At 41.7% G+C, this 13,658-nt stretch overlaps 1 protein-coding gene across 6 annotated transcripts in view; it reads left to right on the top strand.

Moving 5' to 3' along the window:
* Window positions 1-13,658, top strand: part of Virma (vir like m6A methyltransferase associated) — a 110,681-nt gene that overhangs the window by 48,773 nt on the left and 48,250 nt on the right. For 2 of the 6 annotated variants that reach the window (XM_004850114.4, XM_021262647.2), the window contains exons 1-3: window positions 386-518; window positions 9,852-9,967; window positions 13,280-13,366. In XM_004850114.4, coding sequence (XP_004850171.1) covers window positions 456-518; window positions 9,852-9,967; window positions 13,280-13,366 — 266 coding nt within the window. In that variant the 5' untranslated portion in view covers window positions 386-455. The other 4 variants (XM_021262646.2, XM_087190612.1, XM_021262644.2 and 1 more) reach the window with 3 other exon arrangements.

The raw sequence follows: 13,658 nt of genomic DNA, 5'->3' as shown, positions 1-13,658 counted from the left end.
TAAAAAAAAAAAAAAAAAAGAAATGTCCTACTTTTCAACCTTGCTGCACGTTTCTCTTCTTTTCCTTCCAGAGCTGGAAAGGTTGCTTTTCGGAAATCATCGGGCCGGGCCCCGTTCAGTCTCCTCCCCCACCCTCAGGAAACCACCTCCATCCCGAGCCCCCGAGGTTGGCGAGGCTGAAACCAAGCAGAACGACGGGATTTGGACCACTGGACATCCCGTAGGCCCCTCCTCTCCCGACCGTGTCGCCCCGCGTTCCGAGGGCGCCCTCCGCCGCGCTGGAGGAGGCGGGGCCAGCGAGTCCCGGTCTCTAGACGCGTCGGGATAGGCCGAAGCTTGGGGCGCTCGCTGTGCGGTCACAGGAAGTGCTGCCGTTTCTCCCTCTCCCGGGCCGCTGTCTCCGAGGCTGGAGCGTTGCCCCGGAAGTCTACCCCCTTCCCCCGCCCGCGGCAAACATGGCGGTAGACTCGGCGATGGAGCTGCTATTTTTAGATACTTTTAAACATCCGAGCGCTGAGGTAAGGCTTGGCGACGCGATTCAGACCCTGCTCCTAGACGTGGGGACTCTTGGAAAAGCCGTTAGGCGCCCTGGACTCTCCCTTCTGCAGGTTGTGGCTCTGAATCCTCACGCGCACCGCCCACCACCCACCGCCAGCCCGCGGTAAGAGCCGCGCCCGAGGGAGGCGGCGCGACCCCCGGTTCTCCCGGCTTTCACTCACGCCCTCCTCGCCGGTGTTGAGATGGCCGCTCGAGTGGCGGTGCTCGTTCTTATCCATTTTCTGCAGGGTCGTTCTTGGGTGTACCGGGGGGGGGGGCGGTTGGCAGCCCGTCTTTGACAGCAGTGCAGAGGTTTGAGCAGCTTGCTCTACCTTCGGGGTCCCCAAGTTACGACGTCTCTACTTGCCTTTGTGACGCTTTCCGGTTTAGGAGTGTAGCGTCCTCAGTTTGTCATGCGACTGAATACTTTGGGGGAAGATTCCACACATCGGGCACGAGATGCTTACGTCTCCTTTGCACGGAGAGTCTTTCCGAAGCGGGGAAAGTTGCAGAACGGATTGTGGTCGAAGCTGTCTGCACAAACCAAATGTGCTGCCTTTTTGAGCGGCGAGGGTAGCAGTTGTGGATCAATCTTTCAGGACCAAATTGCTGGAGCGCCTCTGAGCGTATGAGTGGCTCTGAGATGCTTAAATTGAATGTAGCTAGTTAATTAGATTCCAGAAAGTTGGCCAGAAATAAAGTCTAACAGACCACAGAGTCATTGAGGAAGAAAGAAAACAACATCCATTTTTCTGTTTTAAGTAAATTTATCGATTTAGAGATTTTATATTTTTAAAGGTTATTTCTTTCCTTTTGCATTTTATGAAGAGTAGGTTCCTTAGTAGTAGGGATTGAACTCAAGGACTGCTGACCTACGTTCTTTTTCTTTCTTTTTTTTGTGAGATAGGGTTATCGAATTTAATCGAATGTAATCCCAGGCTGGTCTCGAATTTATGGCGATCCTCCTGGCTCAGCCTCCCGAGTGCTGGGATTACAGGGGTGCGCCACCATGCCCCACCATCCTTAGTTAGTTCTATACTCTATTTTTGTTTGTTTGCTTGTTTTTTTGAGACAGGGTCTCACTATGTAGTTCAGGTTGCCCTAGACTTCACTGTGTAGCCCAGGCTGGCCTTGAACTCATGGAGATATTCCTGCTTTAGCCTTCTGAGTGCTGGGATTACAGGTGTGCACTACCGTGCCCCACTCTGTATCTTGTTTTTGAGGCAAGGTTTGTTGAATGGCTTAGAACTCATGATCCTCCTGCCTCTGCCTCCCAAGTAGCTGGGATACAGGCAGCCGGCCAGAGTATGTTCTGGTATTATATGCTCCTTGAGGATAGATAGTGTCTTTTGTTCTCAGCTGTGTCTCTAGTGCCTAGGATAGTATCTAAAAAAATACAGGTGGTCAATAATTATTTGAATGAAAATGTTTAAAATATTCTTTTATAGAGTAGTGATGATATGGGTAGTGGTTGATAATGTTGATCTTTTAATCTATCTGTAGAAGTCAAAAGTTGAGTAGTTTTTTTTGGTATCGGGAATCGAATTCTGGACCTTGTGCTTTTGAGGCAGACAGCAGCACCACTGAGCTAAATCCCCGGCCCTAAAAGTTGAGTAGTTTGAGGCTCACATATCTTAGTGGCAGGGAATTTATTTATGGCCTTGTGTTTCATGTGGGTCAGTTAGCACTGTTCAATGACTGCTATACTTCTGTGACTATAATTCCAGCTTTAGGAAATTTACAATGGCAACAGTAGCTGTATCAGAATAAACCTGTTGTGTTGAGGAAGTTTGGCATTCATTCATCCATCATTTATTTAATCTGTTACTTTCTTTTGTTGTTGTTCGTACTGGGGATTTGAATGCAAGGTGCTCTACTACCCAGCTACATCCCCATTCCTTTTTAAATTTTGAGACAGGGTTTTGTTAATTTACCCAGGATACCTTGAGTTTTTGATCTCTTTTTCTCAGCCTCCTGAGTAGCTGGGATTACAGCAATGTGCTGCTACCTGAGCACCGCCTTCATTCAATCTTAGACATATCTTGTGGATCATGCAATGATAGGGAAGGAAATATTCACCTTTTTATGGAGGTGAATAGAGAGCATTTAGTAGAGATCACATTTGGAACTGAGTCTTGAAGGAGTAAGGGTTTATGGGAGATAAATATTGAAATACCTGTTCTCAAAAAATTTATAATTAAGTATTGTAGATTAGATTTACAAAATTTATAATACATATTAAAATGTGATGAGTGCACGGAAAGGCACAATGAGAATTCCTTGGAATTTATCATCTTATTTCCAAAACATCAGTAGCTGATGACATTTTAGGACCACAGTTGATACTTACTTTCCTTTGTGAGTATAAAGGCCCTGTGATTTCAGAGGAGAGAAATCTGTTTTTTTTTTCTCACTGCTGACGATTGAACCCATGACATTTATACTGAGCTAGATCTCCAGCTTTTTTTATTTTTTTGAGACAGGATCTTGTTAATCCCTAAGTTGCCCAGGCTGGGCTCGAATTTGTGACCCTCCTGCCTCAGCCCGTGTTGCGATTATGGGAGTGTACCACCATGCCTGGCTGAGATCACTCTTCACTTGAGGGTATCAGGGAAGACTCTATCAAGGTGTTTTGTTTTTTTTTTGGTACTGGGGATCCAACTCGGGACCTTGTGCTTGTGAGGCAGGCACTAGAACCACTGAACTACATCCCGGCCCTGTCTATCAAGGTGTTTGACCTGTGAACTTGATCTTTAGTGGAATGGGGAATGTAGTCAGGAAAAGAATGTGTTTACTTGAGTAGTCAGTCATCTGTTAATGTGTGCCCGATCAGCAGTGTGAAGGCGGATAGGCAGTTCAAAGCCAGCTCATGGATTGAATGTCCAATAGAGTATAAACTTTTTGTAGGAAATGGGTAGTTTTTGTTTTTTGTTTTTGTTTTTGGTACCGGGGATCGAACTCGGGTCCTTGCGCTTGCGAGGCAGGCTGTGGAACCACTGAGCTAAATCCCCGGCCCCGAAATGGGTAGTTTTTGAGTAGACAAATTACATGATTGAGCTCATGACCTTGCACTTGGGAGGCAGGCATGGTGCCACTGAGCTAAATCCCTGGTCCTCCTCTGAGTTTTCGTAGCATCAAGCGTGCATCTGTCCTATGGCAGTTTATCTGCTGCTACAATAGAGTATCTCTTCCTTAATGGCAGAGTTTGTCTTACCTTGTTTCCTCAGAATCTCTTATACCTTGGAACTTAATAGACATTTGATAACTGTTAAAAAATTTTAACAAAAGTGGTAGCAACTATACAGAAACTTCTGTTTACAAACAATCAATACATTTTGAAAGGCTGTTTGAAAATCCTTAAGTATTTCTTTCTTTCTTTTGTTAAGGTCCACAGTGACCATACCCTCATACCATTCATTAGTAGGGGATAGGGTGGAGGAGGATAGAGTTGATAAACATTTATTCTAAGCTTTCTTTGTACACATTAATGAGCATTCATAACTTCTTAGTCACTTTCCTCTTTGCTGGGACAAAATACTTAATACCTGTAATTTAAAGGCGGAGAGATTTATTTTAGAAATTTTAGTCCTTTAATGGTCAGCTACATGGTGGAAGGGCAAAAGAGCCTGGTGGGAGGAAAACTGCTCTTGTCATGGCAGCCAGGAAGCAGAGAGAGAAGGAAGGAACCAGGGAAGGAGATACAGTATGCCCTTCCAGTTCACATCCCCAGTAACCTGCCTCTTCCAACCAGACTCCACCTCCCAACATCGCATTTAGGTATAAAGCCTTCATGGTTCAGTTACCTTTCAAAAAAGCTCTGCTGTGAGCCAGGGATTTAGTTCAGTGGTTCCGTTGCTTGCCTCACAAGTGCAAGGTCCTGAGTTCAACCCCCAGTACCAAAAAAAGAGCTCTGCTGGGCTGGGGATGTAGCTCAGTGGCCGTGCGTCTGCCTCAAAAGCACAAGGTCCTGAGTTTGACCCCCCGTATGGAAAAAAAAAAAAAAGCTCTGTCTATAAGCGCATGACACTTTTTTGGGGGGAGGGATATGAACCCTAACATTTTGCCTCTGATCCCCCAAAGGCTCATTTGCATCTCTTTATGCAAAATGCTTTTAGTCCATTCTAAGAATAGTGAAAGTCCTAACAATTCTAGCATTGCTGAAAAAAATCCAAGCCCAAAATTTCCTCTGAGACTCAGAGAAAGCTCCTAGTTGTGAGCTCCTGTAAATATCAAAAGAAAGTTAAACACTTCCAACATATAGTGGCACAGGATAAACATTCCCATTCCAAAAGGGAGGAACAAGAGAATAGGAAATGAATAGGACCAAATAAGACCAAAACCCAGCAGAGCAAACATTAAATCCTGTAGCTTCATGTCCAGTGTCTAGCACCTAGGGCAAGTTGCCACTAGTTGCAAACTCCAAATGGAAAGTCCGGCGTGAGGAAGTAACCTCTTGAGCTAAAGCCGACCCTACAAACTCCAAATGGCTTGGGTGGCCTTGCCCCTCTGGCAGTGCCTCCCGCAGTCACCATGGCCACCATTGGGCAGGCTCTTCTCACTGCCTTTGGCCTTCCTTAGCAGAAATTCTACATTCCTGTTTTCTCCAAACTCTTCAGGTCTCCATTGCATTTTCAACTTCATATTCACTGTCCTCTCATGAATACACTGCCTAGCTTCCCAGGCATTCTTTTGAAATCTTGCTGGAAGCCTCCCTGACCTCCCATACCTCTTGTATTCTGCCTGGCTGTAAAACCAGCACTACATGGGGGATGCCATCTGCCACTGGAGTGAGCAGTAGCCTGGCCCCCTTTAATTGTGGCTGCAGAGGCCTGTAAGTGCCTGGATGGCTGTGTTCTGGGAAACTTTCCTAGTTAATTCCCCAGGGCTTTCTTCTCAGCAAAGTCTTTCACTTTTAAGCCTTATAGCTTGTGAAGGTGGGGTTTTGCTGATTTCTGAAGTGCCTGTGAGGCATCTTTCCTATTGTCCTGTTGTAAAGTACTTGGCTTTTTGTCTTTTTTTTTTTTTGGTACTGGGGATCAAACTTGGGTCCTTGTGCTTGCAAGGCAGGTGACGGAACCACTGAGCTAAATCCCCGGCTCAGTACTTGGCTTTTTAATCGTAATCTTTTTAGTGACCCAGCTCTCTGCTGCCAGAATTTTATAGGCTCTTCCTTTCAAGCAAAACAGAATTTAAAATTACTTAGCTCTGCTCTTTGCATTTGATTCTCAATGTAGACCTGGCTGTAAGCTCCCACTAGTACCCATGCCACAGCCTAACCTTGGGCTGCCTTGGCATTTCCTTTGTGAGATTAATTAGTTCACCAGCCTTAATGGATGAGCAAAAGTGTAGACAAATTTTCTGCCAGCACATAACACACATGGTCTTGAGTCTAGCTGCCAGTTGAGTCCCTGTTCCCAACTAAAACCTCCTGAACTGGTTCTTACCTGTATTTCTATCAGCGTTCTGGTCTTCTGAGCTCTGACCAGAATCTGCCATCAAGCTTGGCTTCCAGATTCTAGAGTTTCTTGCAGCTGATATCTCTAAACCTTTCGGAACTCCTACAAACTAGTTGCAGAGGCTTCTGAAACATGTGATTAGGTAATCACAGCAACAAGGTCTCCCTGTGTTGTTCAGGCTGGCCTTGAACTCACTATGTATCCCAGGCTGGCCTCATACTTCCTGTGATCCTCCTGCCTTAGCCTCCCGAGTACTGAAATTATGGACTGGTACCAAAATCTTAGTTACATTCTTTTACTGGGTCACAATACCTGAAGCTACAACTTAAAGGAAACGAAGTTTATTTTGGTTCATGTTTTAGAAGTTTGTGCTTGTGTGGTCGTCATCATAGTAGAAGAGCCTGGGTGGAGAAAAGCGACTCATGGTTGCCAGGAAGCAGAGAGAGGAGGAGGAGCCAGGAGGGAGATATACTTTTCTAGGTCACACCCTACTGGCCCGCCTCTTCCAGCAAAACCCACCTCCCAACATCACATTTAGCTATATACCCCCACGATTCAGTCATCTTTCAAAAGCCCTGGCTCTGAGTGCATGAGGCTGTGGGGGGACATCTAAATACAGTATAAACCTTAACAGTAACTATGTAAGTCAAGGAATTCTTTTTTTTTTTTTTTTTTTGGTACCGGGGATCAAACTTGGGTCCTTGCGCTTGCGAAGCAGGTGGCGAAACCACTGAGCTAAATCCCCGGCCCATGGAATTCTTAGTAGAGTAAATAAAGGAGTTTGTTATTAGGAGGGAGTATAAAGCTGGGCATAGTGGCACACACCTAAAATCCCAGTACTGGGAGGCTGAGGGAGGAAGATTGTCATAAGTTTGAGGCCAACCTAGGCTGCACAGTGAGTCCAGGGTTTAAAGGCCAGCCTAAACTACATACATAGCAAGACCCTGCCTTGAAAAACCAAAAAAAAGGGGAGGAGGGTGAGGAAGTGTGGCACCAAAGCATGAGACAGAATGTTTCTTTTATATACCTACTGTGACATTTATTGAATACCTAAGGTATCTTTGTTATTAGAATACAAGATCAGCTGCTAACAAGAGTCTGCATAATGATAGCTTTACATATATAGGATTTTCTCTTTCAGTAATCTGGATGGAAATAATTTGAGGCTAATCTGACTCTTCTACAATGTTGGGGACCCTGTATTGCCTGCACTGTCTGTAATAGTGCATCCTAATGTTTGTGTTCTAGAAAGACAGTAGACTATTGGAAGAAGTGGAAGGAGAGTCTGGAAGTCAGAACCTTCCCTCTAAAGACATGACCCAGACTTGCCTGCATTTCCCTTCACATCTCATTGATCAGAATTTAGGAAGGATGCATTTGCATGTACTTCTGGGGAGCCCAGGAAATAGTCTTTAGCTGACTTGTACCCAGTTGAAATATCTCTAGAAGAGAAAGAAATTGATACTGGAACATAACTAACTGTCAGACTCACTTTGCATTTATTGTGTTTTATGTCAATGAAAGGCTTAATGTGAATTAATTAATTTTGCGATGTTAAGGTTGTAGTTTTTTTTGGCAATACGTGTATTTTTATCAATACAGAGGTTGCAATTTCTTGAACCCAGAGTTTGGTGCATGCTAAGCATGTCTTCTACCATTGAGCTGCCCCCCCCCCCAGTCCGCAAAGTACATTTGAACAGTGAAAATCATTTTCAGATATTTATACCTATATAATTAATCTCCATGTTAAAAATAGGGCAAGGTGGTGGATACCTGTAATCTTAACTACTCAGGAGGCTGAAGCAGGAGGATTACAGGTTTGTAGCTTTGGCAATTTACTAAGAGTGTCTCAAATTAAAAGAAAATAACAAAAAAGGCTGGGAGTCAGGCATGTATGTTGCCACATGCCTGTAAGCTAGCATTGTAGGAGGCTGAGGGAGGAAGATTGGAAGTTCAAGCCTAGCTTGGGAAATTTAGTAATTTATTGCAATCCTGTCTCAAAATTTTAGAAAAAGGTTAAGGATATAGGTCAGTATGAAGACCCTAGGTTCAGTGCTCAGTACTACAAAAAGCAAAACGAAGCAATAAAAGGCCCTGGGATGTAGCTTGGCTGTGGATCCAATCCCTAGTAACACACACACACACACACACACGCACGCATGCACACACACACAAACCTCCTAAATGTGCAAAATTACAAAGTCATCCTCCATCACATTTTGGGATATCAGGAATACTAATGTATTGTTCTTTTGCTCTGTCGATATGGATGATAATTCTTTGCAGCTTGAGAGATTCATCCTTTCTATATATGTAAAGAATGTGATACATTCTCCCATGGTGAATTTTGACCACCACATGAAATGATAGTTGACTGAACTCCTAGGAAACGTTGATATAAAATAGTCCAAAAATAATGTGAAAAATTTTTTTATTACTGACCATGAGAGCTACATTTGTCTTATTCTGTGTCAGATGTTTCATAGAGATAAGTATGTACTGAATATAACTTATATCACCCATTTATTTTATTTTATTTTATTTTATTTTTTTGGTACTGGGGATTGAACTTGGGACCTCATGCTTTCGAGGCAGGTGCCGGAACCACTGAGCTAAATCCCTGGCCCCAATTCTTTTTTTATGGTAGAATCTTAGTTTGTGGATTTAAAAAAAAAAATTTGGTGGGAAGGATACCTCAGCTATTCAGTATCTTAAGTGATTTCTCTGATTTCTTGATGTGAGTTGGTATGTAAAGTTTAGCAAAGTAAGCTAATCTAAATACAGATCTGCAGTCTCTTATTTGTAATTCAAAAAATGAAAAATGGCAGAAAAATCTTCCCTGAGTTTATTTGGCTGTGTAGTCTGATTTGAACTGATATGATGCTAATAATACACTTTGGAGGGGTACTGGGAATGAACCTACGTCTCTATATTGAGGTACATCCTAGCCCCTCTTTTAAAATGAATTTTTAAAAATTTTAAGACAGGGCCCCACTTAGTTCCTAGGTCGCCCAGGGGAGGTTCGAACTTGTCAGTGCTTTTTGTCCCTGCTTCTCAGAATGCTAGGATTACAGATGTGCGCCACTGTGTCTGGCTTTTAGTTATAGTCTTTATACAGTGTGAATGTTTGTATGGCTGCAGAAATATTAATGTCTGGTTATAAGGTAGTGGCCTTAAGAAATATGCAGTATTAAAAACAAATAAACAAAAACAAAGGGGCCGGGGATTTAGCTCAGTGGCATGGTGCCTGCCTTGCAAGTGCAAGGTCCTGAGTTTGATCCCTGGTACCAGGAAAAACAGAAAAGAGAAATATGCAGTATTTATATCATATAGTATTATTACCTTTGTAAAAATTCAAAACCTCAGGGTTTTGTCCAGGCATGGTGGCAACATGCCTGTAATCCCAGAAGTCGGGAAACTGAGGTAGGAGTAGTGCCACAAGTTGGAGGCTAGCCTGGACTGAACAGTGAGTTCCAGGCCAGCCTGAGCTGCATAGCAAGACCCTGTCTCCAAGAACCCTCAGAATTTTGAAGGACAGCTGGCTCCAGAGGTTACTGATAAGGGGTTGTTGGTTTGTATTGATTTAGGCAAAACATCATAAGAGAGATAAATGCACTCCAGAAAATGTTATACTAATTGAGAGACTTAATAAGGTGTATTGTATCAGCAGCTGTATTTTTTTCTTTTACAGCAACTGTTTTTTATAAAAGATTTATATATACTGTAAATAATAAAATATATTTAATCATATGGAATTTAAGTTTATGTGTGACATTTTGAGGGAAAAAAATTAAAAGATTTGAATTGAGAAGCAGTGTTTTGCTCACAGTATGTCTCTCCCCCGCTCTTTTTTTAAAGCAAAGTTCTCATATAGATGTGGTTCGTTTCCCATGTGTGGTTTATATCAATGAAGTCCGAGTCATACCCCCAGGAGTAAGAGCCCATAGCAGCCTGCCTGACAATAGAGCATATGGGTAAGTTAACTCTTTTCGTAAAAGCTTTTTTTTTTTTTTTAGTACCGGGGATCGAACTCTGGTTCTTGTGCTTGCACAGCAGGCAGCGAAACCACTGAGCTAAATCCCCGGCCCAAAAGCTTTTTGACTTATGACTGTCTTAGGAACTTTTTTTTGGTGCTGGGGATCAAACTCAGGGCCTCATGCATGCTAGGCAGATGCTCTACTATTGAACTACTTTCCAAGCCCCTGAAACACTGTTAAATGCAAAAATTTAAGGTACTACTTTGCAAGTTTTAAAACCCCGAAACTTCATTGGGTTATGGTTATGGTACATTGTAATTAACTCCTAAGGTTTCTATATAGTGCATGTATCATCATAACTTGAAAGGAGGAAGTATTAACCTAAATAGTAGGTAAGGCTTTTCTTTATTCATCCTCTTAAAAAAAAAAAGTTAGTGAAAATAGGTTTATATTTTCCAGAATATTCTGGGATGGCATAATCAAATAAATGAAGTGTTTTTAACCTTTTTCTTGAAAATAGAATTAGTTTGAAATAAAACCTAATAAAGATGCAAGGAAAATCAAGGGCCGGGGATTTAGCTTAGTGGTGCCACTGCCTGTCTCTCACAAGCACAAGGTCCTGAGTTCAATCCGCGGTATGAAAAACAAACAAACAAAAGAGTTGCAAGGAAGAAGGAGCCCCCCCTTCTACTTTGTTGGTTGAAGCTGGGCATGATGGTACATGCCTATCATCCCAGCTCTAGGGAGCTGAGGCAGGAGGGTTGCTTGAAGGCCAGCCTGAATGCATAAGTGAGACCCTGTCTCAAAACAACAACTACAACAAAATAAATAAAATCCAGAAGTACATAGGTAAAATTAAAATTCCTATAATCTCTCCATCCTGAGAGAATCCTAATAGCATTTGGCATATTATTATCAGGCCTTCCCCAAAATTTATACAAATACTGTTTTTGTTCCCTGCTAGCTGCTAGAATCTCCCTAATTTTAGTCCTTGTTCACAGGAATAAACTTTTCCTCACAACAAGAAAACCTATTTTAGGCCTGGGGATTTAGCTGAGTGGTTCTGCTGCCTGCCTTGCAAGTGCAAAGTCCCGAGTTCGATCCCTGTCACCAAAAAAACCCCCTATTTTAGTGAGTGGATTCATGTGCGCCATCTGTACCATTAATATGTTTGTGTATATATATATGTGTGTTTATGTAGAGCCAGTAAGTTGTAAAATAAAAGTCCAATGCAATCAAATGACCATTGGTTCTTTTTTGTGTGTGTGGTACTGGGTACCAGGGTACATTGAGCCACATCCCTACATCCCAGCCCTTTTCATTATTTTGTTTTGAGTCAAGATCTTGCTAAGTTGTCCAGGCTGGCCTTGAACTTTCTTCCTGCCTCAGCCTCCTGAGTGCTTGGATTACAGGGATGTGCCACAATACCTGGCTCAACTTTCAGTTCTTTAAATCACTTTTTTTCCTGGTACCAGGGATCAAACTCAGGACCTTGGGCTTGCAAGGCAAGGGAGGCACCACTGAGCTAAATCCCTAGTCCCCGGTTCTTTAAATCACTTTTCAGTGATCAAGACCTCAGCCTTTGAGGGCTCCAAAGTAAAGAACTTGCATTTCAACCCGTTTTGTTTCTGGACACATTGGAGGCCAGGATATAGCATGAAGAGGAAAGGCAAGAAGAAGAGATTGGAATTGCTGGTGTGCATGGTTGAATTTGGGTAAAGTAGATGTGTGCTGCTATTCTGACCCCGCTATATATGTACTACTTTGTGTATTCTTTAATGTTATGTGAGAAGTACATTCAGTGTTAAATATTGCTAGAATATGTGATTTCTAATAGATGCATGGTCTAATGAATGAATGAATGACTGCTGTAATTCATTTGACATTCCTTATGTGGGGGCCATTCGATGATTTTTAGTTTTGAAATCACAAGTGACTGTGATTAATATATTCTTGGGTTGTAACTCAATAGTAGCATCGTTGCGCTAGATCCTAGGTTTGATCCCTAGCTGCAAAACAAACAAAAAGTACTCTTGAAATATGCTTTATTTACATATTATCCATGTTTTCATAGAAAGACTGCCCAGGAAAAAGCGGATCAAATGATAGGAATATTTTCTCGGTCTCCTGAGTTTTGTCACTATGTTGCCTTTCAGAGCGATTGAACCTGTTTTAGTTCTACCAGAAGTGCATGAAGGAATCTCTTTGATAGTACTCTGGACATTTTACTTTCTACCATATGCATGGTTATGTAAATGATCAACAAAATTCATAGTGCTTCAAATCAAGATTTTAGGTGAGCTGAAGGAATTTAAGCTCAAGGTGCTATGATATAGCTAGCATCTTTTTATATTAAGTAAAATTTCAGTGTAATATAAATTAAATAGGCTTTAATCTTACCTATATAATTACCAGCACCCCCAAATATTTAGATAAATTATAACTAGCTGTGCTTTTCAGTGTCTGCTGTTTCCCCTTCTCAGAAAATGACTGTCAGGAGCCTTCTTTCAGAGGCCGTCTTCTGTGAATCCAGTAGAATCTCTGTCTTACTCCCTAAATGTCATAAGGTGTGGCTGTGTGTTCTTTGCCTGGGCCTGTACATGAGCCTACTGGGTAGGCAAGTTAGAAAATCTGCCTGGTGCGTCTCCCTGGAGGGAGCCGGAGGAGAAAACAGATCTAAGTGGAATCCGTTGTCTTTAGTGGACTCTTTAGCACCGAATGTCCCAACAGCTGAGCTAACAGATTTATGCTTTAAGTTACAATTCAGAGCTCTATTGCTATAGTTATTATGGTCTTATATTAATGTGGACTAAGTTGAAGTGAAATTGTAATTATAATGTTCAACTTGAAGTTTATTTATAAGTCTTTTTGTTAATGAATGGAAGGGTGATATAATTATACAATTAAATAATTACAACAGCATTTGCCTTTAAAATGTTTAATGTAAATACCAAGTAGCAGATGAAAGATGATTAAAATTATTTTATTATTTTAAAAAATTTTATTCTTTTTTGTTTTTTTATGTTCGTACTGGGGATTGAACTTGGGAACTTGCGCTTGCAAGGCAGGTGCCGGAACCACTGAGCTAAATCCCCAGCCCAACAAATTTCATTCTTAATAATACTTAAAATGAACAGTTGGCTGTCTGAGAATTGGATATGATTTCATTAAATACCAGGTGACTGCATATTTTTGCTATGTAAATTTTAGGACTGTTATGACCAAATCTTAGAATTGCCTTAACTTGGTACTTACTGTGTTGTGTTAATTGTTTCAAAGGCTGAAATTTTTACCTTGTTTCATTCCCAGGGAGACATCTCCGCACACATTTCAGTTAGACTTATTCTTCAACAATGTAAGCAAACCAAGTGCCCCGGTTTTCGATAGGTTGGGAAGGTATGTACCTGCTAGGTAATTTTGGCAGTAACTCATGAGTTAGTAGGCAAAACCTTTTTATTTTTAGACAAGAAAAGGATGTATCTACTAGTAGACCCAAGGATGCAGGGTTCAGTTTTATTAGTTGGCAATATGAAATTAGTATGAAACTCCTAAGAGGATGTTGAGTTTATTCACAAAATAAAAATTTAACTGCGTGAAACATTAGCTATCTTTTGTTTTTTAATTGTGCATACTTGTACACATGATACCATCACATGATTTGCTAATAACATAATTTGGAAAAGATTGC

Source organism: Heterocephalus glaber, unplaced genomic scaffold, assembly GCF_053883595.1.
Source record: "Heterocephalus glaber isolate CG9 unplaced genomic scaffold, H.glaber_assembly_v1.0 deba00001555, whole genome shotgun sequence".
Taxonomy (NCBI): Eukaryota; Metazoa; Chordata; class Mammalia; order Rodentia; family Bathyergidae; genus Heterocephalus; species Heterocephalus glaber.
The sequence above is the reverse complement of the archived record's forward strand: the minus strand, read 5'-3'. Positions and strand labels throughout refer to the sequence as shown.